The 27,944-nt window shown below is 39.3% G+C and overlaps 1 protein-coding gene across 7 annotated transcripts in view; it reads right to left on the bottom strand.

Moving 5' to 3' along the window:
- nav3 (neuron navigator 3) overlaps positions 1–27,944 on the bottom strand; it is a 247,766-nt gene that overhangs the window by 18,922 nt on the left and 200,900 nt on the right. For 4 of the 7 annotated variants that reach the window (XM_026363685.1, XM_026363681.1, XM_026363682.1 and 1 more), the window contains 11 exons: positions 17,909–18,032; positions 15,691–16,000; positions 14,133–14,856; positions 12,423–12,848; positions 11,696–11,737; positions 8,473–8,630; positions 7,974–8,168; positions 6,466–6,518; positions 5,343–5,366; positions 3,817–3,840; positions 3,545–3,622 (listed from right to left, as the gene is read on the bottom strand). In XM_026363685.1, coding sequence (XP_026219470.1) covers positions 3,545–3,622; positions 3,817–3,840; positions 5,343–5,366; positions 6,466–6,518; positions 7,974–8,168; positions 8,473–8,630; positions 11,696–11,737; positions 12,423–12,848; positions 14,133–14,856; positions 15,691–16,000; positions 17,909–18,032 — 2,158 coding nt within the window. The remainder of the gene's footprint in view (positions 1–3,544; positions 3,623–3,816; positions 3,841–5,342; positions 5,367–6,465; positions 6,519–7,973; positions 8,169–8,472; positions 8,631–11,695; positions 11,738–12,422; positions 12,849–14,132; positions 14,857–15,690; positions 16,001–17,908; positions 18,033–27,944) is intronic. The other 3 variants (XM_026363683.1, XM_026363684.1, XM_026363686.1) reach the window with 2 other exon arrangements.

Here is a 27,944-nt window from a genome sequence, read left to right as displayed (position 1 = left end):
TTAGCATACTCCAAATGTTCCTCTCTCTGCATCAGGAAAATGCTGAGAGAAATTATGTGGATATCACATAGGCACACAGACCAGAGAAGGGCTGCCCTCTCTGACTTCATCTGTCACCTGAAGATACAGTAGCAATACACTGAAAGATGGCAAATGTTTAGTCACAGCAAGCCATCTGCTCTGCTGAACCTGTGATGTGTGTGTGTCTGAGTTGTTTGTGTGTGTGTGTTTATGTGTTATTTGTATGTATGTTTATGTAGGAATGTCTGGTGAAGCCTTATGTTCATATTAGTGTCTCCTTGTGCAGATCTAAATCTGTATGTGTGTGTCTGTGTGTGTCCTGCCAGCTCATCCTCTCATTGTGAGTTGGAGAACCTGAGACACCTGTGAGGCCTAGTGTGTCACATAGAGGTGGGCAGCGTGCCCAGACCGATCAGGCAAACTCAGACAAGCTCTGTTTTACACAATCACACACACACGGACACAGACAACCTCATGTTATACTTTCAAGGACTGGATTTAACAGCAATTGTTCCTAAATGTTCTATTCTAACAAATTGAGAAAATTCCATATGTCTATCCTTGTGAGGACATTAGGACCACAAACATCTAGAAATAAACACACACAGTAGCATCCTGTGCTGCCTCTTCCACTCTGAATCCCTGGCTGGCTGAATCAGCGAAGGTCTCGACCTTTAGAAATGCCAACTGTTCTATCACATCTTTCCGGCTCCACATCTCTTTCCAACTCCACCTGTGAGCGCCGACTCATCAACCACCAAGCCCACCTGTCCACCCCGAAGGAGGCGCTGATCAGACTCTAATGCGTCCCACGATTGAACCATCTGTCCTGCTTCTGGAGCTTGGCCCCGGTGGTCACGTTTTGCCCCCGAACCCCTATTTCTCCGCTTCACTTCCTGATTTGGAGGTCTAGGGTAAAGGTTGATGGTGGGCCAAACAAGAGCACCAGATGAGGAGATGTCGTTGATGTTCGATGCCACTGCTAAAGATGTAGATGACATCTCAAGGGTGGTACGTGTTCTGACAAGACGGACAACCCACAGTTATGACTACAGTGGGTGAAACCAAAATCTACTGCTGTGCTACATCCTAACAAAAAGGGGAGGGGACAAACCCGTTTCTACAGGAAGGGGATGTTCATGAAGACCAGAAAAAAGGAGGAGGAGAAGAATGTGAGCCAGGAGTGATGGGGAGGGGGATGCCCTTTCCAAGCATAGCAGAACAGGACGGCGACAAGGTCAGGGTGACTGAGTGACGGCTGAGTAAAAAAAGAAAGGAGACTGAGATGGGCCTGTGTAAAATCTTCAGCCAACCTGATTTCACAAAAGGCAGAAAACTAATCCACACCACAATAAATACTGAGTGCTACAATACCTAACTAATTTGGCAGCTTTTGTTCCTCTTAACCCCTAAGACACTATGTTGATTTGCTAATTCCACTTGAAACACAAATGAAACACAAATATGACATTAATTAAACTATCAGGGAGTGCACCTAAGTCTATAAGACAGTGCAAAAGCAAATACGTTTTTCATATGAGAGTCACTGACTGTATGACTGAGGGTATAAACACACGTAATTCAAGATTAATATTTAATTTGCAGCAGAAAAAAATTATAATGAGTATGACACAGGAAATGAGACAACATTAAGATCAGATGACCTCAATCACTGCACATTTCCTCTGTAGGTTGCATGTGAGAAGACAGAGTTGAAGAGAAAACACATGCAGTCACTAGAGGGTTACATGGGAGTGCTAAACACTCTCATCTATCTAACCTTAAAATTAGCATTTTGACAGCATCATTAATCTTTACTTCAATTTGAGACATTTTGATGGTTAAATTTTAAGATTAAATGCTCCTTTAAAAGATGAATAAATTCTTCATCGTTTGAATGCTTGAAGCTCATTTTAAATAAATAACATAATGCTGATAAATATGCATTAAGTAAAATCACAACCAAATAGAAATGACCTTTTATTAACACATCATAGCACAAACAGAAGAAATAAAATGTTTTTAAAGAAAGTATGCTTTGAAAGCACTTGCTACTAGTACTGGTATTACTGTCTTTTAGTTGAAATGTTCATTCAGTTGCCTGTATGCGTAGGTTTGAGCATGTACATGTGTGAGAGTGTGTGCAGGAATAAAGATGATTAAGCAACGTCTCTGGCATGTCTTGCACACACCACACTGAGCGACTACTTCTGGACTGTGGGTGGAGAGCATGCGAGGCTGACATTTCCATGGAGTCACACTCCCCACTGGGAGGATAAGACGAGCTTACAGCACCAACAACCCACCACGCTGTCGTTAAGATATAGTGTCATGCAGCACCAGCAGGCCACAGATTTTTTTTTTTCTTTAAAAATCCCAAGCCTCTTATGTTGGAAGCTGTAAAGCACATATGGATTTCTGTAATGTATGTATTTGCGTTTGGTTTGGCATACTAAGACAAACAACTCGCAGCCTTTTCCACTGCTGTTGTGAAGCACAGTGAAAGACATATCTTTTTAAATTTTAATTAAATAATTGTGCTTCCCTACCATGAACCTTTTTTCTACCAACAATTGCTGAAATGTCACAATGTCTCTCTTATGTTAAAAAGTGACTTGTTTAAAGTGGCTCTATTGCTGGGTTCTTGTTGTGGTTATGTGTTCTTGTGTATTTTTATAAATGTGTGTATTAAATTTCAGAGACCCTCATAAAATAGTATAGCCATGCAGCAAATTTGTTTAAGAGTATTTAGTATAGACTATACATATATATATATATATATATATATATATATATGAAAAAGATATTCTAATGTCACTGGATAACTCTTCCACACGGTCTTCTCAATTTGCCAACTTTTCCTACAGTTTAGTATTCAGTTTCAGCTCTGCACGACTTTGTGATCAAAGTGTTGAACCGAAGCGAACACTGTCTGCCTCCATGCTTGATCAGACACTTGGCATTGAGGGTTCGGGGGGAGTGCTGAGCTGACCTAGACAGACGCTGGAGTTTGTTAATCTATCTGCATCTCAGCACAAAGACAGCTTCGTCTGAGGGTTGGAGGTCTCTGAATCTCAGTCCCTTTCACCCACGCATGACGCAGATGAGTCCGGATTCACTTATCCTCCTCTCCCTGGTCTCTTTCTTCGCCCGTGTATCTCTATTTGATTTTCTCTGCTCAACTGATTTCGGGAAAGGCTCCTGTTCTTGGTGAAACCCCACAAGCTAAGACAAAAGCAAAGAGACAGTCCTCGCTGTACGGTAGACACTAGACAACACGCCATCTAAGCACAAGAACACAGAACAAACAGACACACACACAAACAAAATCAAACAAGCAAAGGCTTAAAGACATGCACAGCATCTTCAAACACAGACAAAAGGAATTAGTGGGTGTCTTGAACATTTATATTCCTTCCAGAGCTTCAACAGGCAGCCCTTGCTGTAAACGCTCAATGGCATCAGGTTATCATGCAAAGTAGCTGTCTGTTTTGATGCTGTTATTTGAAGTAAACAAACTCACATTGGCAGCCAGCTGAGACGTGAGGGTTGCCACCTTCTCCTGAGAGGCGTCCAGCTCCCGACGTAGCTTTCTGATTTGCTGGTTTGGAAAGAAAAATCAGGAACAAACGTATGATTAATGTATATGACAAATATAAGAGATTGTAATGCAGAGGCGTTGAACTTGCAACTCCCTTGATGATAACTTTGATGTATAAAGTGTACAGTTACACAAGGTAATACTGAGTAAAAAAGACATTGAGTGAAGTGTGAACATATAGTGTGGGGGATTACCGTGGAATTTTGGACTGTTTGGCCCTTGATTGAAAAGAGAAAAGTAAAAATTAACACTATGTTGCATTCCTCCATAAAACATCATGTAATGATGTGGCTGGAGAGACAGGGGTTATCACACAGCACTGGTTTTCTCATGGTTAGACTTTGTGAGCAGCAAAGTAAGAGCTACAGGTGAATATTCTCTAACCAAGGTCAAACAGTATTTGCAAAAACCTGACACTGCTATTTCTATAATAACCAGATGTATTTATTTACCAAATAGCCAATATAAGGATACTCACAAAAAAGTTTTGTTTATACTAACACTGTCTCTATCATATTATTTACTAAAGGTACAATATGCAACTTAAACTAGCGGTAGAGTGAGATTCAAACTCAATCCACTCTGCTCTACTCAGCTCTTCAAGGGGTGGTTGGTATTAGAAAATTCCAATGAATTTGAAAGCTCCTCTTCACATTAATCGAAGTTATGGAGCATATTTCCATTTGAAATGTTCAACAAAGTTACATACAGTATCTTTAAACATTATATCTGTTTTTGCATATAATCAATATCTGACAGTAGCACTAATAGTAATGATGTCATTGGCACAGTTTCAAAACATATATTTCCCCTCTTGTTGATTGATAGTATTATGAAGTTATATTTGGATTACTACTTGAATTTTGTTAATTATTGTCAACCAGACACTGCTTAATCAAATTTCTGTTGTACAAAAAAATTACTTAATGGAAATAACGATAAGTGCATTCATGTGTAGGTCACCTGTCCCAGGATGGGAACATTCACTGTATAGTGATAGTCATCTTGCATTGAGAGCTGTCTTAAAATGCTAAATTCTAGTGCATTGTATTTGCCATTACTGTTTGACCCATACGAGATCTTGAAGCACTAATAAACAAGGACAGATAGAATAGAAAACAAAAACATGTAAACATTAAACTGGAAAAATCAAAGAAACTGACAAAACTATTAAAGTCAAACAAAAAGAGCCAAAGAGCACAGCATGCATTATATGTATATGTACGGTGTAACTTTGTTGTAATAAGTAAATAATGAGATAAAAAGCACAGTAGGATATGTGGTTATTTGTTATCAAAATAGAATAAATGCTTAAGAGTTGCAGATAATGAAAAAGCAATGCAACATAGGGTTAAACTGCTTTATACAAAACTTGATACAATTGTTTCCACCATTATGTTTCTTGCATCTATGTGTTTTGGGTAGAACTGGTAAGAGTCTATAGTATTTAAGTATTTAAATTGAGCTGGACTAATATCAGTGATTGTGCTTTGACGCATACAAACAGGTGCAGTGCAACAGCAAGACAGAAACTTAAACACACACGGACACAGCCAGCAGTCATCTAAAGGGCAGCAAACAATCAGATCTGGTAAGCGAAAAAGTCCCATAGCAACACACTGAACCCCCATCAGCAGAGCTGCTCAGTGGCTCTACTGCAAAAAGGTGCCAAACTAAAACATGCAGACACACGATGCACGACAATGTCACCCGTCCTTACCTCTGAGTGTGCTTTCTCCTCTGTCTGTAAAAAAGTAAACAGAGTATAAAATACGGATTATGATTATTGTGTTGTGAGTTCAATCAAGTGCCTTTCAATAATAAATTTAAATACAAAATAAATACAATAAATACACAGTGACGCACACTTTAATGTCAAAGATAAGAAGACCAAACTTCACTTAAAATGGGATTAAAGTGACTGTGAATATTGGTGTAGTAGTTAAAATCAGACAAAAACAAACAAATGATTCTGAGCTGAGTGAAAACTTTGTAAACAAAACTATCTCCATTAATCCAGGCCTCTCCCTGCAGGTGCAATTGAAAACAAGAAGTAGTGGGTGGTAATCGATTCTTCTCCCAAAAACTAATCTGCCGCCTCACTGAACGCGATGACTCTAGAGCTGCCTGTGCTATTAAAAACTCAACACTTGTTGAGTTAAGTTACTCTGGAAACATGCAACTATGGTAAGTAATTTTTTTACTAAAGAAACAGAAGGGATAAGACTGAAACATTTCAAGATGTGTGTATGGAGGATTTAATGGTACACTGCATTCCCATGAAGAGCTGAAGGTGTTACTTCATGTTGATCATTTAAGACATAGACTTATTGCTTTTATTGTATGCAGCTGTTTTAGATAAGCTAACTATTTTTACCTGTTTTCTTATCTGGCAATTTGCTACTAGCTTACTGCTGTATGAGCTGTGCTGAGTTTCAAAATGTATTATTTAGGAACTTAGGTATAGCAAAATACATTTTTGCTAACTGGCTGTGAGGCCACAAACAGTTTATTTGCATATTTGTCAGACACAAATAAACATTAGCCTCCAATCATGTTTCTGGATAGTAAAAGTCTAATATTTACTTTACTATACTTCACTATATTCACAGGCCAGCTGCTAACTTTATTTATTATTATTTGATTCTAAGCAGGTAGTACACAGTGGGAACTGCAAAGTTGAGTTATTGAGTCATGTAAAAATATTGATTTGTGCAACTTTAGTAATGTGCACCAAAGTGTAATAACGATTTACTAGTTTCAGATTTACAGTACATTACCGGACTGTAAAGCTAACTGTGAATCACTTAAAATCTAGGAACTAAAGCTATCCAGCTACTTACCGCAGAGTACAGTGAAGATGTACTAGAGACCAGAGACAACGAAGAGCCATGGACTGTAAGAGAGATAAATGAGTGAGTAACAAGGCTCAATAAATCAAGCATTTGATAAATGTGACAAAACTGTATGTATCTGAGCTTAAGGTTTCGCTACAGTCATTTTGTTTGCTTCTTCTTCATTTATCACTTGAGAGCTATGTTAAGGGAAGGTTCAGACAACACAATGTAAGGCCAATGATATCCTAACCCACAGACACTGGGAGTGAAAGTGGGCAATGGATGTTTTCAATAATTTGTTTTATTTTATATCACTATGGACCAACATAAAGACTCCTCTTTTTTGGGTGACACTGACCAGGAGCACAGAGTGGTCCTTCAACTGTGAACATGGCAATGTCAAAGAGAAACGATGAAGTTGCTACCCTGTGAAGGGTCTGAGCAGCTATGGAATCAGTCGTACTGTGTTTTTAAGGCGATGGCAACAGACACTTAAAAAAGGGAAAAAAAAAAAGTTTTGTATAAAGCTCAAAAATTAAAAAGGAACCCTTTTTAATCAGAGTATAGCATTAAGTCAATTAAACGTCTGGGATATTAATCTGGTCAGTTAAGTAGCAGAGGGGGCTATTATTCAGTTTCAACTGCTTTGATGTTAATTAAAATTAACAACAAGTGAACTAGAGGGGCAACAATGATATGATCCCTAGAACAGGAATGGTTTTACAGATGGAGGCCACTGACATGTTTTCTGACAGTTTTTTACTGGTTTTGCATTTGGTTAGGGTCTGTGTCACTACTGGTAGCAGTAGGCGATACCTGGACCCTACAGTTTGGACAGACAGTCCAACTCCTCCAGTGGAGAATGTTATGCTGCCTGTAATGTTGTTCAACATATCAGGCAGACATATCCATGGAGGGACAGGAGTGATGCTCAGACCTCTACAGGCTAGACAACGGCATTCTGAGGATGAAATCCTTGGACCCCTTGTTAGACCCTGCTCTTGTGCAGTGGGTCCTGGGTTCCTCCTGGTGCATGACAATGCACGGTCTTCACAGTATGCAGGCAGTTTCTGGAGGATAAAGGAACTGATACCATTGGTCCCCATGTGAGCCTAAACTAAAAGACTGTCCAGGAGCTTGGTGATGCCCTGGTCTAGATCTGGAAAGAAATACCCCAGGACAATATCTGTCGTCTTATTAGACGCTGTCAGACATGAATACTAGCACTTGGGTGCCATATAAACTACTGAGTTTTACCATCTTGAGTTGCTGCAATGATATTTCATGAAATTTTGTCAATTAGATTTTAATTGTGTCTTTGACATAGCATAGCCCTCTGTAGGGTGATAATTTTTTTGTCCTTTAAACGATGTAGCATTCTTTTTGTTCCTAATACATTACCCAGTTCATATCAGTATCCAGCATGATTTTTTCTTCTTAGTTTTGATGTTGATTCCATCTGTATTTAAAAAGATCAATGTATTGATGTTGATGTGTGGAAAAGCGTGTCTAACCTTCATCAGTGCTGTCCCTAAAGGAACCAGAGCGGCTGATGGCCCGTGGTCGTTCCTCCAAGGAGGTTGCGCTGCCACCCAGTGGGTGACCCTCTCCATACAGGTCAAAGGAGTCCTGGGCAGGTATGCTGTTGGAGCGGCTCATGCTGCTGCTGCCTGGTGGCAGGTTATACTGGCTAATGTTAGTGGGGCTCACTGCGCAGAGGAAAACACCAAACTCAGCGTTAATAAGCCACATTTCCTTACCCTTACATTGTCTCATATATATATATATATATATATATATATATATATATATAGTCTTTTAGGCCTTTAACAATGTCAGGCAACATGTTGTAAATGTAAATCTAGGTCTTGTGCCTGGAAAAGATGGCCTTACATCTAGTGTGCTGAGTAAGTCAACTGAGAGGAATAGCTGGATATTCACCGTCTTTGTTTACTATACCTGAGCTGCTTGTTGAAGATATGCTACAATTTAACTTCATCACTATAGACTCACGCAGGTTGGAGTAGTGATATTTTCCAGTGGGCGTGCAAGAAGTTCCTGGAGGGGACAGTGGGGACTGGCTGCCTGTGTCCTGAAGTCCCCCTGTTGAATGGGACCTCAGCCACTCCTTCCCTTCCTCGTGGGATGTCTGTCGGGATGAGGGAGGGTACCTGAACCACACAAAGACATAGTAAACTCATGGCAAATAAGGTTACCAACAGCTGTCACATAGAGATATTTGGAAGTTCAAGTAGTGACAAGTTATAGCATTAGAGTAAGTAGTGATGACATGAGAATGGAGCTACATAATAGAGGCATCTGAGCAGATGCCAAAAAACATGCAGCTACACCACACAGATTTCCACATGCATACAAACACTCAGTCAGATATTGTACACACATACATCTCTGACTCAAAGCTTTCAAACATACTGCCGCTCATCTTTTCCCTCCCCAGCTCCAAAGTGGCTCAGCAGCAGAAGGCTCTCTTATCACACGCGTGACAATCGGCCATATTTAATCCTCTGAGGATGATAATTGAGTTTGCACTCATCCCTTTTCAATGCTGTCTTCCTTCCAATAACCCCATTACTACGCTTGTCACATCTGACCCTGCTCCAGTCCCTCAAGCCTGTGTTTCGTATTTTCTCCACCTAAGATTGGGTGTCTAAGTGTGTTGAATAGTGGGACACAACAACATTTGTCCATCACTAGAGATGAAATGGACTAGATTTAAATGTCCATGGGTTAGGGTTTAACTTATTACATTTAGTGATTACAAAATACCCATGACAGGAAGGAAGTACCAACATGCAATTATTGGCTCCAGGTCCTCTTATAGAACTCTAAAGATCAGGAAAAAAATGTGCCACTTGGCCTCAGATGTGAACGGACGCCATGGTAGCAAGATAGTTCAGTAAAACAAAATAGTTGAGAAGAAAAAACTGCAGTCTGTACTGAACATCATTTCCAACTTGCATAAAGTGCAATATAAGATCAGATACTTTCACTTAAGAACATATGAGTATAAGAGTATGAGATATGAGTATCAAATGCAATCAAAAAGTTTGAAAGCAGCATGCTCCATCTGGCCTCTCTGCAGCAGTATTGTATAATTGGCTTGAGAGGCTGTTCCCTGAAGAGGCTCTGCCACTATGATGAATGAGCTATGGTATTTCTGTCTCTCTCCTTTTAGCCCCAGCTAAATCCAAAAAATCCATTCTAGCAATGCCATCCCACCCCACCCGTCTGCTACCAGAGGAAAGATTACCAGGATGTTTAGGCCATGTTAGGGAGCTGAGGAAGAACTGCTCTATCTGCTGTGTTTGCTGGTTTTGAACAGTGCATGAGATGAGAAAAGAATAAGGATGCACATGCGAACAGATGGACAAACATACTCATGCCTGATTATTTTGGGTATCGGTCATATTGCATCAAAATGTTTGGACTCCTTTAAAGAGGTATGTAATCTAATATGGACTTCAGTATTGCTGGTATTGGAGCTACTGCATTTGGGCCACAATATTAGAAGGATGTAAAACAGGAGGGAAATAAATATGACTGAAGAAACCTCTAAATAATAAAAAATAAGAATACTGCGTAAGGTGGCCAAATATGTTTGAAAATATAAGAGAAAAGATGTATTTTCTATTCTCTATGTATTCCTATGTACTTTTGGCTCTGCATACTACATAACATAAACATTTTCTGATTATTATAAACCTATAAATCTGCATTGTCAGTAGACCATCCACCTGGTGCTGTTTATTTCAAGCCTTTATTTAATCTAAACTGCAGTAAAAACTAGAATCTGTGATTTGTCAGTTTGCTGGAACCTTTTATTTATTTAACTAAACCTGTTTTCACTGCCCACCTTTAAAGTTCCAAAAAATACTTGTAAATCCAAGGTTGCAAAGACTTTAGACTATAATATTTTGAAAAAGACTTAGGGACTCTGGAGAAATCTCAGTGCATGAAGGCCAAGAGTGAAAACCACTGTTCAATGAGGAACTATCGTGCTACCATGATGAATGTAGCCATATGGGCTTGGAAGTATTTTGGAAAGCTGTTGTCACTAAGCACAGTTTGCTGCTGCATTCAGAAATGCAACCTGAAACTTTATTATGAAAGGAGGAAGCCATGCTTCAATTCTGTGCAGAAATGGGCATTAGGTTCTCTGTGGCAAGATGAAAATGACCATCCAGACTGTTATTAGTGAAAGGTGTGAAAGGCGGCATCTGTCATGGTATGTGGGTGCATCAGTGACCACAGCATGAGTTGACTTACATACAATATGTGTGAGGGTACCACTGTTGTATATTGGGATTTAAGACATGTGCTGCCACAAGGCAATGTGTTTTCAGTATTACATGAAATTCTACATTTGCATATATACATATATATATATATATATATATATATATATAAAACAAAATACATCAGTTGCCAATAAAAACACTGCAAATGTTTTTCTTTGATAAATACAGATTTGAGCAAATTAACAAATAACAGGTCAGTCCCAACTGTTCTGAAATGGGATATGTACACTACATCCACTTAATACATGCCTTTGCCAATGGTTACTTACAGCCTTTATAGAATTAAAAACTAACATTTAATTAACTGTTTCTCATTAGTCATTTCTTCAGCCTGTTGTTACTGTTTATCAATTACTTCAAGTTATGTATATATTATATTATTACTTTTTTCTACTTTTTACTTAGCTTAGTAATTAACTTAGTAAGTAAGTTAACAAGCTATGTTTGTTAACACTTGTAATGTTAGGTATCTGCTATAACTAATCACCATCAATATCAGCATATTTCTTGTTAAGTGGCTGGTTATAACTTGATTGCTGCACTTCAGATATGAGGATATAAAAATAGTTGTCAGTTTATTAACTATATTTAGTTAAATAACTGTGGTCTAATATAGCCCTGCAATAAACCCTTACTTCATGAAGGTTAGAATAATCAGTTTGGGTTCCAGCTGTGTCTTAGATTATTCCACTGTATAATAATCCTGGAGCTGCTGTTGAATTGTATTTAATATTTGCCACAATGTGTGTTTTTCTAGCATTAACTAGATCAGTTCTCTGCATGTAACACCATGCCATACATACAATAACACGAACAAAGACTTGATAAATTTGATAATTATTTTCATGCAAATGCACTATGTGAATCAGCAAAAGAACAACAACTGAGATTGAAATATTGCTGCAGATGTGTTGTACCTCAGTCCCTTTTTGGGAAGTGTGTTTCTGTCAAGAGGCATGCTGTTAAAACACAGAGGATGAGTGAATTAGATGAACACCATAAAACATTTGTTTTTGTGATATGACTAAATAAATTTTGTTTGCAACTTTGGTTCAAACTTGACTTTTGACACACACATACACACAAAGTGTGCAAATGAATGTACTCTATGGGGATAACATTAAACAAAGTACAGAGACAACAAATATAAAACACAAATCAATTGTTTCATTTTTGAGACATTCATCTATACTAGTAAGATAAAATGAAGTTGTGCGCTGCTTCTAAGTTTTGTGATTGTTGCATGCACACTGTGTGGACAAAACAATGGAAACACCCTAATATACACTACTCATGGGAATGAGGGGCTGAAATGATCTGAATTTATTGTAGTCATTTTTCTGGCATGTCTGTGGGTCAGTGAGTATCTTACAATAGATTATTTTATGATGTTTCCATTTAGTCTATCTGCCTGTTGACATATGTCTATTACTGTACTCAAAAATGTCTGATAATACTTAAACAAGTCCAGAAAAAACTTCAGTCTACCCAAACTGTGTGCTGATTTAGTGATTGTTCCATTATTATCATAAACATTGTTAATATTTTGCCTACTCTGTTTTGTGTGTAAGATATGCTTTTCGTCTCTGTTCTCAAATGAAACAATAAATACGATTCAACCCAATCGTATTTCCTGTTACTCACCCTTCGGACAGGGTGGACTTGACACTGCCGGTTCGTGTAACCTTGGGCCCATGGTGGCCCAGTGGCAGATCAATGGACTCAGAGCTGGTGTGCAGACTGGTCATGCTTTGGCAGCTCAGTGTGTCTTTGCTGCCAGCTGACGAACTACAGGCAGGCCAGGGCCGAGCGTTGGAGGGCAGGGAGAGGCCAGAGGCCGGGCTGGAGGCTGGGGAGTCAGTGCACAAATCTGGGGTTTTACCGTACAGTGGGCTGCTGCCACCACTCATGCCACCAGTGCTGCCCAGGCTACCCGTGCCAGAGGAGGGTGAGTCCAGACTGGCCTGCCTTGCCAGCGTGCCGTGGGGGCTGCCCAGAATTGAGGGGCACTTGCCAGAGTCGGGCGTGCCCGGAGAGCTGGCCTTGCTGCTGGCTTTGGTGCCAAACAATCTGGGGGTAGAGAGGTGGGTGCAGTCATTCAGAAATGCTCAAAGGGCAAGTGATGAGCATCTGCATGATCCATACTGGAAATAAAGGACTTTTATATACTTGAGGATTGAGAAAGTAGATTACATTGTCGTTATCTCACAGGTCTGTTGGACAGCATATTACATATATGAGACTGTAGTTCTTCATTAGTCAAAAGCATCAAGGAGCAAATACATACGGATTGGTGTAGGAGAGTAAAAAACAGCTACTAAACAGCCACACATATTTAACTTTAACATACAGATGAAATACTAAGCAGACTTTCCAACACATTTGTCCCTTTCAACAAACTCAGATTTTTGCTGTGAACTCTCAGTAATTTACATCGGTACATCTGCTTTTAAAGCCTTGCCCGTTTCAACCCTGTGACTTTAAATAACCCAATCTGTTAGACCAAGCAACCCTTTTTTGCCTCCTACATATGTTCAGACAGCCTGCTACTCTGCTTGTGCCTGTCCCAATTTGTCATGGCAATCACACATAATATATAAGTGACCCTCCCTTGTGAAAAATAAATAAAAATAAATAAATTTGAAGACATGCAGATGACACGGGTTGGCTTGACAGACCGGATGGGACGGATGTTTGGACACGCCTGCTGAATGCATGCTACTAATGAGCCAGAGATTGGCGTGCCGAGAACCTCCTGTCTCCTGTCTGTTTTGATAAAGACAGCTGTGCAGATTTGGCCTAAGCTGAATCAAAAGCCATTAGACCTTTATCTTTGGAGTAAACATGGAGTATCTGCAGTAGCTTACTACATACTCCACAGAACAGTCTATATAGTGGCACCCCTCAGCTGAGCAGTTGGGTAAACTCAATCAATTTTTTTGTATGAAGGTGCTGGAATATGATTTATTAAATGTCTTATATTCATTTTGTGCAACCAAACATAGCTCAAACTGAAATGGATGACAAAGCATTTTTCTAGGTCAAAGTGAAACTTTACCACTATAGATGACATCTTCAATAAATGACCCTATCAGTTATAGGAGTCTGGGGAAGAGCAGCATAATATCACTAAGCAGCATCAACCCTAATAAAAGCCATATTTAATTGTGTTGATGACATTGTTTAAATAAGGCCAGAATTTATGCTGACCCTAAAGACATGCTTGCTACAGTAGAAAACATCACATACTGGTAATTATTAAGGGACTGAAAAAGAATGTGGTGAAATGCCATACGTAGTGAGAGACAAAAGACTGAGAGAACGAGAGCAGTGGGAATGTTTTGTGTGTCTGACCTGCGTAAGGTAGGAGAGGCAATATCAGGGTACTTGGACCCTGGCTGCCTGAGGCCTGACTGGCAAGCTGAAGTAGAGGTGGGGCTGGACTTTGGGGAGGTGGATAACCCTGCTGCTGCATCCTGGTCTGACACTGTCACTTTTTCCTTGTCTGTTTGGTTTATGGTGATAGGACTGGTGCGGTCTGACCCCACCTTTCCATCCCTGCGTTTGGCACCTGCTTGTGTTGCTGCCCCACCAGCTGACTTCCCACTGACATTTGAGTCAATACTGCTGGAGCTGGAGCGATGCCCACTGCGCCCTGCTACCCCACTGGATGATTTAGCCGGTCTTGGTAAAGAGCGGTATTGTAGGGTCACTTTGGAACCTCCGCAGCTGAGCAGAATGCCATCATCCTGAGGCTGTGAGCCATCCAGACTCGTCTTCCGCACACCACTGATGCCTGTGCCTTTGCCAAGGGCAGCTGAGGATTTGGGCGCCTTGCCCAGGGTGGCTGAACCGCTGGCGAGCGTTGCACCACTAGAGGTCATTAAGGTACTGGTGGGGCCTGGGATCTTCTTGTATCCAAAGGAGCCTGTGGCAGGTGGGCGTCCAATGCCAGAGGGGGGTTTCTTGCCTTCATCTCCACTACTCTTCCCAGCATCTGAGGGTGAGCGCTGGATGCCAGCTGAACTCTTGGAAGGTGTCTTGCCTTTCTCTGAGGCCTTAGCATCATCAGTTTTGCCTGTGAATTTGCATAAACACTTAACACTTTAACACAAATATGAAAACATTAATATCAGCAGATTCTTGGCCCAACGCTTGTTTATCTCACCTGTGGTGACACAGTGCAAGAAAAGCCAAATTAGTGGAAATTTATCACAGCTCAGCTACACTGAAAACCAATACTTAACTGTCATGAAACTGGTAAACCTGCTGATTGTGCTGAAAATGCAAGAGCAAGTGCAAAGTCTCTAAGCACAGGTTTAAATTACATCATTCGTGATGGCTGAATTCCATTTAGCTGCTTCAGTTTCTGGACCTGGTTATTGTTAATGTTGGCTTACTGCCACACTGTCATTGTTAACGTTATTATTGATACCTTTGCTTTTACAACTATGGGAATCATTCTTTATTTCACAAAATCATCTGTTTTCCCATTATAAATAATTTAGGCACTTTTTAGCACTATTATGAGACTCAAAATCAATCCACTGTTCTCTGCCACACTCTGTTGCATTCTGTTACAATATTCTGTGCAATATCTTGTCTTAATCAAAGAGAATTTTGAAACAACAATCCCTCCTCTCACTCAATTAGTTCACTTACATTTAGTCATTTGGCAGCTTTTATCCAAAGTGACTTACAATTTAGGTACAAGGCTAAGACAGGATAAGCGTAAGGAGGTCTTGCCCAAGGACTCCTATTATTTGTTGTACGCCACAGCTTGGATTCGAAACCCCATCTGCATGCAGGGTGGCGATCTTACCACTACACTATCCAGCTGCTTACGGTTCAGTTCACTGTTACTGTACTATGTTTCTTGTTTGAACATGTTTGGACATGGATCAACACCTACCTGGTGTTTTGAGGGCAGCAGAAGTACCCTTGGTTCTGGGTGGTGTGATGCCCACCTGGGCTGTCATGCCTCTCCTCCATGAGCCTGTCTGGGACATTTGCGCCAGTGCGGCAGCCTTCTGACTTGCGTCCTCATATTGGCCCTGGGCTTGGGATGAAGATGATGAAGATGAAGGCTTCCATCGAGAGGAGCCACTGCTGTGGTCCATGCTTGCGTCCAGCTCCTCCTCTACCTTCTTCAGGTCCTCAGCTCCAGCCCAGCTGCTGCTCACCTCCTGCTCTGCATGCTTAGATCTGCTTCCTCTCTGGGACTGGAGGTGGTGGTAGGTGACAAAGAGGACATTTTAAGGGATTAATGTGTGGTTCAGTAAAAAAATTAAAATGTAATTTCCTAAAATCTGAAATGTTCCTTAAACACACCAGTGGTAGGAGTAACTCAGTACCTACACGCCTGTGTATTCTTATTATCTGTCATTGGTTTTATTTAATCAATTGGTTGTAAATCGATCACAAAACACACACACACACACACACACACACACACACACACACACACACACACACACACACACACACACACACACACACACACACACACACACACACACGCGGTCTACTGTGCTGGTTGGGTAGAGTTTATTAAATCTTCAGTCCAGCTTCTCCTACTCCTGCTTGATGGGTTCAGATCTGGTGCTTTCTTCTCCAGATGATTCTTACAAAATAATAATTCTTAGGGTCACTGTCTTGCATGAAGTTATCCTCAATCAGTTGTTTCCTAGAAGAATGGCATGCCTCTTCGATATAGAGTGGTATCAAAGCTGATTGAAGTTGCCTTGCACATGATGCAGCTGGACCACTCTCCCACTGCCAAAGCATCTCCAGATGATCACATTTCCACCTTCATGCTTCACTGATGGTGTTAGGCAGGCATCTATCCTCTTTTCATTAGCTCCACATATAAGCTCTGTACTGTATGTTCTTCGCTGGATTCCAGACATTTCAAACCTGTCACACGGGTTTCTCTCCGGTTTTATTTAATTCAATTATTTTATTCAATGATGGAGCCAATTCAAGAGCAGTGAGACATTTGTTTTTTGAGTAGAACACTCAAAAGTGCTTGACTCCTATTACATGTGGACCAAGGCCTTTCACTGCGCCCTCTGTCATAAAAAGAGACAGTTGCAGCATGTCTCTGGAAATTACAGTGTACACTTTTTTAAGCAATCTTTGATTTCTTGGCAATATGCTATGGAGAATATTTTCAAGTACAAACTAATGACATTCTAAGTAGAGCTGTTTTTGTTATCCATTCTTAGTTAGAAAATAACAGGTCACTCTCCATATGGAGGAAGAGCCAAATATAAATATCAGAAATTATGTAAAACCTCATATAAGATCCCTTAAATGCACTTAAATGAATTTAAACACAAACAGTCACTACAAAGAAATACAAGTCCTTGAACAAACAGAGCATCGGGGTGTGTGCCTGTGTGTGAAGTTGTAGCTATCTTTAGAATCATCCATGTCCAGATCTCCTCTTTTGGGACACGTACAAACACACCCACACTAACACACCCACAGCAGTGACAACTTGCCTACCTTAACAGATGGCTAGTCTCCCTAGCAACACTTGAGTCTCATAAGATCCCAGTCTGTTGAGTATTTCATGAGGGGCCAAAGAAACTTGGCAGAATACAGCAAAAGTCTCTGAGGAGAGCTGAGCAGTGGCCTTCAGCACACACATAATTCCCTCAGCTGTTTCATGCTAAACGAGTTTCCTTGTAACTTGGCATTTAAAGAAGGAATCTAGTTAGTTACTGGTTAGTTAGTTCGTTTTTTGCACTAAGTAAGATGTTGTCTATCTTTTAGTGCTTTTTTTTAAAGAGTTTATTGTATGTAACTGTTTACCAGTTAACCAGTCTATTTATTTATTATAAGTAATTTAGAAAAACATGGTCAAAACTGCAACAGCAGTGGAAGTCTAGTCCCATGCAAAAATATAGCTATAAAATAATTTTACCATATGCATATTGATTAAATACAATGTTTATTAATGTTTATGTTCACTATCAAGTGTAGTATTTTAGCATGCTGATATTCCATTATTAAAATTGCCATCGAGGCTCACAGCAATGTCATTACTTCTGCATCCTAACTGGCCCTGAATGACATCCTAGGAGCTAGGGAATGTGCTTAAAGATTAGTGCCTGTGTCCTTACCTGAATTCCCTTGCTTTTGCGTGATGAGCTGACAGTAGAATAGGGAGGTGTGTTCAGATCATCAGTACTGATGTTGTCCAACGTGTCACTCAGGCCACTGCTTACTGAGCTGCTGTCATCCCAACTAAAGAGGAAAAACAGTGTTATGGTGTGTGTTTTTGATTGGTGCCTTTTAGTTTTAGGAAAGATGGAAAAAAAAGAAAAAAGAAAAAAAAGGCAATGGTAACAGCGATAGAAACGGTATATGATTGAGTTTACACAGCAATGTTGCATGGTTTCCTAACAAGAATACTGTCTGCCCTCTATCTGCAATGATGATGTTTTTAATCTAATTCAGCCTTTCTTCAACATGTCAATGAAGGATTGCAGGAAAAAAAATGTGAATGAAGTACATTTTCTCATTTTCACCAATAACCAGCTAAACTACCAGACTTTAGATCATTTTTAATTGCCCAATTTGTCTCTTTAAACAGCTGTGCCCCAATGACTTGTGGGTATTTGAGTACTTTTTCAAGGAAAAGAAAAGGCATAGGCTCATTAATCGTTAAGCTTCTCATTAACTCTGAGTGTGTGAAGGAATAAAAGGATCATTATTTAGTTGTTGCTGAAGGCTGATGGACACCAAGAGCACAAATGAGAAGTGTATGCATCACCCATCATGTGCACACACTCAGTTTAATTACAACAGCACAGAAAACTGCTGCAATGTGTTTTTCCAATCTGCAAACCAATTTTCTGCTATCAGACATAATAAATCACCTTCAATAATTATACATTAGCTCTCCTTTGCTTTCATTGTCCACACAACTACACAGTCAGCCAGCACCTCAGTTGTGACAGCTCACATACACATATGTAATATATGCACACACGGATACTAATTGGTTTCCATGCCAACATGTCAAGTTTCCTTTTGCAACCTTTATTTGAACGTGAGAATGTGTTTATGTGTGTCTGTTAAGCCAAAGGCTCCACTCTTAATCTGTATGAAGAGTCCAACCAAACATCCTTTAGAGTTTCATTTAAATCTGGAAGGAAATGTGAATGGATCCAGAAACACAGACACACACGAACAACAATCTATACTTACAAAATGACAAGTTGTCAGAGTGACAGTGACAGTCAGCAAAGACTTTTATGCAAACAGGCAACACTTCATTTCACCAACAGATACAATATGGCTTTGATCTTACTGATCCCAAACACAAATCTGCATTGAAAAAGTTAATTTTTTCAAATAAAAATGGAAAGAATCTGATGAAGGAAAAAGAATTACATTTTTTCAACATGCCATTTCAGGCTCTCTATCTATAAATCAAACAAGATGTGGATAAAACCTGAAGGCAGCCTGAAAATGAAAGAATAATGACTCATTTTTTAAAGGCTGACAAAAGGAGAAGGGAGGGAAATGTGGGCAAGCTTCGAATCTCTGGACATGTAGAGATGTTGCCTGGGAGGATAATGGCGCCATTCTACAAATCAATAACCATAAGAGATGCTTTTCTTAAACATTCATATTGCATCCTTTTAATAAACAGTGTAACAAATACTACTGAAATAAAAAAGCCTTAACATGACACAAGCTAAATAATAAATGAAATCTGAGAAGAGTCTTACAGAGTCTTAATCCAAAAATGAATAAGTGGTCTAAATAAACCTGACACCTGTTAAAGGTTTGTAGTGAAGGTATTGCAGAGAAGGGACCTTGCAACCCAGTTGTCCAGTGGTGCAGGGCAAAATTGATTCTTTCTTACGACGGATGTAGAATGAGCAGCATTTATCTCCATAGCCCCAGCCTGACTGTGGCTCATACAGTAAATGCATTAACTACCAACTCCAAGATTTGTTTAAGGGCCGAGAATTATAGTAGTTACAATACGTTGAGACTGAGACAGAATTTTCATCTCAAAATAAAACATCTCAAGTATTTTGCGTGGTAAAAAACTTATTTACAAAAAAAAAACTAACTATAAAAAACAGTTAATTTGTGTTATTAAACAACACAACAACATATTTTATTTATTTTGCGATCATTCACCTGTGAGATTTAATTTTCCTTCAGTTCTAAGGCATTATAGGGAAAGCATCTCCGAGATGAATTTGTAACTGAGGATCTTGTTCTGTGAAGAATAAATGGCATCTATGCTGTCAATCATGTTTTAAGCTGTGTATCTCCACCTTAGCTGCAGTTCTTAAAAAATAACAAGGCTTATGATGAGTGCGATTCCAACAAATTCTCTTCCAAACCGATCAAAAAGTTGAACCCAGTGAATGTGTTTCTGCAAACAAAGCCTGTGGAAATCAGTGGCTTTAAAACATGCCTGGCTTTTATCCTTTTAATCGTTTCCTATTATCTGCACTTAACACTATCTTTGCCCTTACTGTGGACTTGGTTTTGACAGGAGCATGCTGCTTTTGACTTGTACCAATATGATTGAGTGTCAGGATGCAGTCGATGCTGGACGTGGCTTTTAAGTTTTGGCAGCGACAGGGGCTGCCCAGTAACCTTGTCAATCTGACTTATAGTAACCCCTCTGCTTGGCTTTACTTGCCTCAGAAGCGACGGGGGAGTTGCAGTGCACTCTGTTGCTTCCTCTGAGACCAGCCTGCAGTGTATGACACACAACTGATGCAGTGAGTCAAATTCAACCCCAAACAAAATGAACCAGTCCAAAGAGACTCACTCGGGGCAAAACAGCTATATATATATATATATATATATATATATATATATATATATATATATATATATATATATATATATATATACACACACACACATATATTATTTTTGGTTAAAGAATATTGATTCTGACAGCAGCAAACGAGCTTTAAATAATGAGGGAGAATTTTGGAGAGATTAAAGGCACAGATGGTTGTTTAGGAACACTGATCACTCCTTCTGCCTAACTGCAACCCTCAAATATCACTCAAGTATAAGAAAGCTTATTTTTTATATCACTGTTAATTTCTTCCAAACAGACAAATTTGATAAACACATTTCCTTGGGTAATACAATAAGAAATGTGGTGAAACAGCAGTGAGTAGATGCTTGGTCGCTTTTATCATAGCATGCAAAGTGGAGGCAGATGGCTGTGAAAAAGCTCACTGTTTTGTTCTTATCTAAGGATGTGAATTGCCCTGGCTGTAAGACTTCATCCTTTCCTCCTAGGGTGGTCTCTCTACTACAATATTCCAAATCTTATTTCTGGTGAATTAGTATGAGCTGTGAGTAATATGATAAAAAAAAAAAAAAGTCTTAATTCTTGCTTAATTACCATAATGAGTCACAATGAATGGATATTGGAGTCATATTCACAAAGTAAAGATGCCCTTTAGCTTTTGCTTTCATGTCTGTGAATATAATTCTTCTGAAAGTGTATTTTAATTAACAAACTCAGTTATGATAACAATACAAAGAAAATTAACTTGCTGAATGACAATGCAAACAATGAACCGACTGACACTATGTCAGAATAAGAAGAGCAAACTGCAGAGTCATGCTTCTGGGGTGGCTGCAACAGATTCTGTTGGGAATCATACACAGCAGCAATTGTTTATACTTTGCACCTATCAGAAGACATTGCTTAGTCCATGGCACCAGCTTCCTCTATCAAAATAAAGGGAGCTGCACCAGAGCAACGGTCACAAATGAACTCTCTTAATCCCGGCTGCTTTGATGGAGGTGCTCATTAAACATCAATAGATGACTAGGTTTTGTCTGTGTGATTATGAAGCTGGAGACTGCTGCTCAAGAACTACCTTTGTCTGTGGAATGTTCTGGAATAAATGATTGATAAAACAAAAAGAAAACAAAAATAAATTGAGATCCTGCCTGAACATCACAGGCTAAATATCTCATTGGGCTTACTCTGAACCTCTTCACACAATCATAGCTAAGCAAGCTCCTCCCATCAGACCTGGTGGTGGCGTTCACATTCACGTCACCGCCTCTCCTGCGGGGGGGTGGGGGGCACAGCCTCAAAAGTGGCACAGGCAAACTCAATAACCCTACAGTGAGGGTGGGTGAGTTGGACTTTTGTGTCATAACTTCTTAAATTAACAATGAGCAACAATGCACAGAACATTATGTTTCAGAAGGGACCACTGCGGAGGAAACTGGCTTTTCTCCTATGTTTCATAATCAAGGTAGAGAAATGGGCAGATGGTGCAAAACAAGTCATAGTTTTTCCCCTCAAAATCAGGTTTCAAGATTCAAAAAACTGTATTAATCCCAGAGAGAAATGGTTTGAAAACACAATGCATTTGTATTGTGATGACTTTGTTGGTTATACAAATACAATTTTGATGTCTAAGCCTGTAATGACCTACATAGTGCAACCTTTTTATCAGTCAGTGTATAGCAGTAGATGTACTTATGTATAAATGTATAACTGGTACTATAAAAAGGTTTGACCTGTTTTGAAATCCCTTGACCTTTTGGGAAATCTTAACACGCAAACAGCTATTTGAGAGAAAAAAAAAACTAATTGTAAGATGCTCTATCAGAGAAATACATTTACCTGGTAATAAAAAGGAAAAGGTCTGTGCAGATTCTATTGTAAATTCTTGATTTTCTCCTGCTGTGTTGCAGCACATAGCACCTCCCATGCTGTGAATGCACTGCTGTGGCTCCATTCAACCATGCAAACATTATCACATGCAATATTCAATACACTGGGTCTTGCTCTTTCTCTAGCCCACAGAAGAAATGCTATTAGGAGCATGAACAAAGGATAATACTGATGGTTATAATATGCCATGGAAATAAAATAGATTTTAATGAAGGGATTGAAAGACATTTTGGGCTAAATTGTGTTGAAGCAAATAAAGGTGACATCTTACATAATGAAACAGAAGGGACATGTAATGTCACTAAAAAACAAAGTGAGAACAAGTTGGATTCATAAAGTGCTTGCGTCTGACACTTATTTGACAACTGCAAAATAATCTTTTTCACTGGTTTTATCCTTTATAGGTGCACGTATTGGTGAAATAGACTGCTTTGTTTTATCTTTTGTGAACTGCTGACAATATTTAATATTTCTCCTAAATTCCAAAGAAAGCATTTTTTTCAAACATACATTTAAAAGGAAATTGCAAGATATCAAAATATTGAAAATGACACAGTTGGCACAATTTGACTAATTCAAAGAAAACCCCATGCTAAGAAATTAAAATGAATCAATTTACTTGTAACAACCTCTTTGGCTGAGATTTATGTACACTTACATTAAACAAATTTCGGTCAAAGCTAGAGTGACGTGATGTTTTTGCAGTAGCATGATTGACAGTAAGTGGGAGGGATGTGGGAGCTGAGAATATTTACATAACTATATAAGCTTTATTTACAAAGATATTGCCTCTGAAATAATGTAATTTTTATCTAAACTCAAGCCACTTTGGTTACAATGGAAGTTGCAAGACCAAAACTTGTGCAGGAGCAATGTCCTTTTCCAATCACCAGGTCAAGCATCTGTCACACAAAAAACTTTTACAGGCACTGTTTCTGCATTGCCCCTCTCTCCCCCTGGACATATACACATATAGAACACAGCTCTGTAATCTCAATGGCAAACACTCTTCCTTGTTTGTATGTACCATAATCCCAGTTAAATCCACTGAGCTCTTGCAATTGCACTTTACATCCATGCAAATTACTTCCTGTCCTGTCTTTTGCTTCCAACCATAGGCGATGGGCACACTATCTTTAACGGAGAGCAGAAAGAGATGAGCTATCAAAGCAAGTAACATACTCTGACTAAACTCAAACACACCACAAAGAAAAATCACTCTGGCAACAGAGGTTCCAAACAGGAGTTGTGCATGTAGAGCACTTTAGCATTGCTGTCAACTCACCTCTAGTTTGATGAATGCTGCCTTCTGTGTTGTCACACAAGTGTTTTGCTTTGGTTTGTTACCCTTCCGTGCCCAAAACCTCACCTGGCAGACAAGCTCGAAGCTGTGAAATGACTGGAAGTCCAAGGAGAAAATGGATTTTAAAGCGATAGGAGAAAAAGACTACCTCACTCTTCCACTTTCACCTTGTACTAGTGCTGGCAGCTCCCCCTCCCGTCTTTTCATCTCCCCTCCCCTTCTAGCCAAGATCGTGTCTCAGTCCTTGGAGAGTCAATCAGACATGTCGTCAGTAGTGTGTTACTAGGGGTTAATTAAAGGAGGATGATAATGCAGAATTGAGCCAAATCAAGAAGGAAGCGCTTCACTGAATGAGAGCCGACTGTGCCTCGTCTTTGCCTCTGCTGACTGGAAGTGATCTCATGCATAATACGTGAGATGGCTCAGAAAAGTATGTGCGTACAGCCTTGTGTTGGGACATTATTCATGACTTTCTTCTCTCGACCACTCAGTCGCTCAACCATGCTTTTGGCAGGCACTACAGCATGAAGAAAAAGGATGACCCAGAGAAACAAACTTTCTTCATCAGTACCACAGTAATAGACTTAGTGTGGAGCTGCCCAGTCTTCGGCAGACATCTGGGTCAGCAAAGTGGATATAGTCATGGATAGAGTCATCCTTCTTTATCTTTGTCTCAGTTAAAATGAGCATCAGTTGAATCACTACTGTGTTTTGAAACAGTGTTCAAGTGAAGCAAAGTGGGTATTTGTGTCTGATTAGTATTTCAAGGTGCTGTTCTACATCAACAGAAGAAATCTTTTGAATGTTTACAAAGAAAAGTAATTAAATTTGTCACTGACTGTGGAATCCACTTCTGCTCAGCACAACTCAATTAAAAAAGTACAGAACGACCTTGGAGGGATGGGCTGTAAACGTGCCTGTTGCCAAGCAATGTCAGACAGGAGGACGTCAGCGCAGCCTGGCTGAGCTGTTGAAGACATCTGGGCTTCATGCTGCAATGCAGTCAAAGACAACAACAAAATCTTCAGCAGCAAAGGCTGATGCGTCCCAGCAGGGGTTTGTGCAAACAAAGTAGAGCTGATATAAGTCCTTGCAAACCACAGCCAGCCCAATGAGTGACCCCCTCCCCCGGCCTGAAAAGAGATAAACTCACTAAACCAAATACAGTGTGCCATGTGAGGGCTGCTAAATATTTCTGTATTCTCTTTAAAAATATGACCAACGGACATCACAAAGAATTTCTGTAAAAACAGAAGTCAAACTACAAAAAGCAATGATGGGAGATAAACTTGAAGGTAGAACTAAAACAATTTGTTGATTCATTTATCAGCCAATGTGAAAAATATCTGAATCAGATAAAGAAAATATCTTTTCTTTATCTGTATTTTCAGACATTGAATAATAAAATATGATGATATTCGGAGCATTATGTACATATAGGAGATATATGAATGGTCCACATCATTGTCAAGTAATTTTAAGCAAAAATGCCCAAACCATAAACAGATTAATCAAGAAAATCGTCTTAAAAAATCTGATTAACTAAAAGTGAAATTGTTATTATTATTTATTATTTACTGTTAACTCAAAAGCATTTAAGGTTTCAAAAAATGATCAAATTTAAATATGATAGTAGGTTAGCATGGGAGGGGAAACAGGAACCAGACAGTCACCCATTCTGTGTGGGACAGAGTAAGGGACGGGTGGGGTAGTGGGCATTAGCGGGCCAACTGGCTGTCTCTCTATGCTCTGTGTGACAGATCACTTGGCGAACTGTTCACCACCAAACCTAACATCATCTACTGCTCTGGCACAGGACATCCTTTATCTTTCTAGGATTATGGCGTTATAATCAATCTTGATAGGCAGACACTGTAGCACTCTCAAGCCCCTTAGCCTCGCTCAACTGTGTTATTGTCATTACATTTGAAACAGATAAATAAAAGCTTCCACCAGTACACTAACTACTAACCAACTAGTGCAAGATAAATTATTATCCCATTTATATCATAAACAAAATACATGCAGCAACAGTCAAAAAAGAGAAACACAATAATCTGTTCCAGACAGTTTCATAAACATTGGACTGCTGTAATTATCCCATAACACTCGTCATTTAACAAGATTACATTTTCATAATCCACAACAGAGTCAGGCTCCATGGCAGTAAAGTGAATTAGCAATGATAGGAGCTTTGTCGATTCTTATCTTCACAAACTCATTAGCCCTGTCGGATGATGAATAGAGTCATATCTTTGGAAATTTTCAATGCCATGAATTGAGTGAGATGAAGCAGAAACTCTTTAGCCTTTGTTTCCCAAAATCTACCCTGTATTAGTACTATACACGGGTAATCCAAAAACAAAATATCACCCATGCTTCAATCAAGGCGTACTCTGAAATAAATATCTTACTACTATATTCTACTATACTTATCATCCTCAGTCCTCACTGTCAGGTTAAAACATTCAAACAAATACAAAAATCAAATGCTTACAATTACAGACTAAACTAAAGATAAAGAGAAAGCTCCCTGCATAATACCCTTACAGCGCACAATTTTGTTAAAAATGCAGTTAAGGAAGGTGCTTCAAAAAACAAAAAACAAAATGCAGACAATCTTTCAAATAAATTCCTAATCCAAGTAAAGCCCAGGGGGCACAGGCTGTGCATCAGTCAAATACGCTGCAGCCTTCTCTGCTGTAAATACACAGGCTTTCAACTAGACAAACTTATTTGATTAAAAGTTTAAACACCAGACTATTAAGACTCGATGAGATTAGATATATTGAAGCTATTTCTGTTAATAGAAGAAGTCGGTTTCTTTCTAATTCAGCCCTACATCACTGCAGCATTAAGATCAATGTGTCACCTTGCTGTTCTCTCTCTTCTAATATTTCACATCAAGTTATTTCTGCTGTCGACCTGCAGTACAACAGTTGGATTCTTGGTGGAAAAATCACCATAAATAAATATGACTACTCTAGTTGGGGAACACACATATTATTTAATCAGACATTTTGCTTTTAAGGTAAACGGTGACAATAAACAGGTGATGATCAAGAAATTTGGAGGGTTATGTACTTCACTGCTGAAGGGAGGAGGGTCATTTCATTTGTAGTGAGAGAGCAGGGAAAGGTTTTTTATTTTTCTCTCATTATGTTTTGTCATATTAGCCTTCACTTGTCAAATGTATCACCTAATTTGTTTAGTATTGTACCTTAGCTTCATTTGATGTAACTAATATTTGTTTTTATGAGGAAATTGAATCATCCCCGTAGCTGACTAGTTACAGCATGCTCAAAGTAAGTTTATTGTTATTGGTAATGTGGCCCTTGAATTTTCATACTTTGCCTCTTTTCTGCCATTAACAGTGAAACTAATTGCACCTTCTGGCTATGTGTGTTCATGTATCTGCAGTCATAACTACCAGAAAATGTATCTTGCTGCACCTTAAACATGTTTACTCAATTTGAAATGCTTCTCTATCTCAATATCCTGTGAATTATTATCCTAGCTACCACTGGTGTGCAGTGGAACAGTGGTGCTTATTAGTTCATTTGTGTTGTACTGAAATAAAATGAAGAGGCTGCTAGTTCTCCTATGTGGTGTTGTTTATTAGGTTTTGGTATATTATCCTATAATTAATGTGGCAATAAATAGCCATGATGTCTTTCACCTCTCAGTCATACCAGATGAATAATCTACCCCTGACAGACTGAGCTGAAGTTCACAGCCAGAGGGGCATATGGCCCAACGATCATCATGCTGAGTGCCACTTTAGCCTGGCTTAGTGAAAGAAAAGGGGCCATACCAGAATATGTTCACAGGAAAAATCATCACACCTGGATATTAAAAAGAAGACTTCTACTGACAAATCTGAGAAAGTACTGAGAGAACATGCACAATACCAACACACGACAGGATATTTTATATTAAGGTTGTGTAAAAGTTGTCTCTGGCTAAATCTGAACCAAAACAGATGCATGTTTGCTAAACTGGATGACTCACACGAACATTGGATGTTTGGAAAATCTAACCTTCATTTGAGGCTTAGTCTTCAAAACATCACATTAAGAAAAAATTAAATAAACCAGGATTTTGTTTTTCTTCATCACTGCCCATTCTGTAAGTCACTGACTTCATTTAATAATTCAGT

The sequence above is a fragment of the Anabas testudineus genome, chromosome 23 (assembly GCF_900324465.2).
Source record: "Anabas testudineus chromosome 23, fAnaTes1.2, whole genome shotgun sequence".
Taxonomy (NCBI): domain Eukaryota; kingdom Metazoa; phylum Chordata; class Actinopteri; order Anabantiformes; family Anabantidae; genus Anabas; species Anabas testudineus.
Note: the sequence above shows the minus strand (reverse complement) of the source record. Positions and strands in the feature narration are given on the sequence as shown.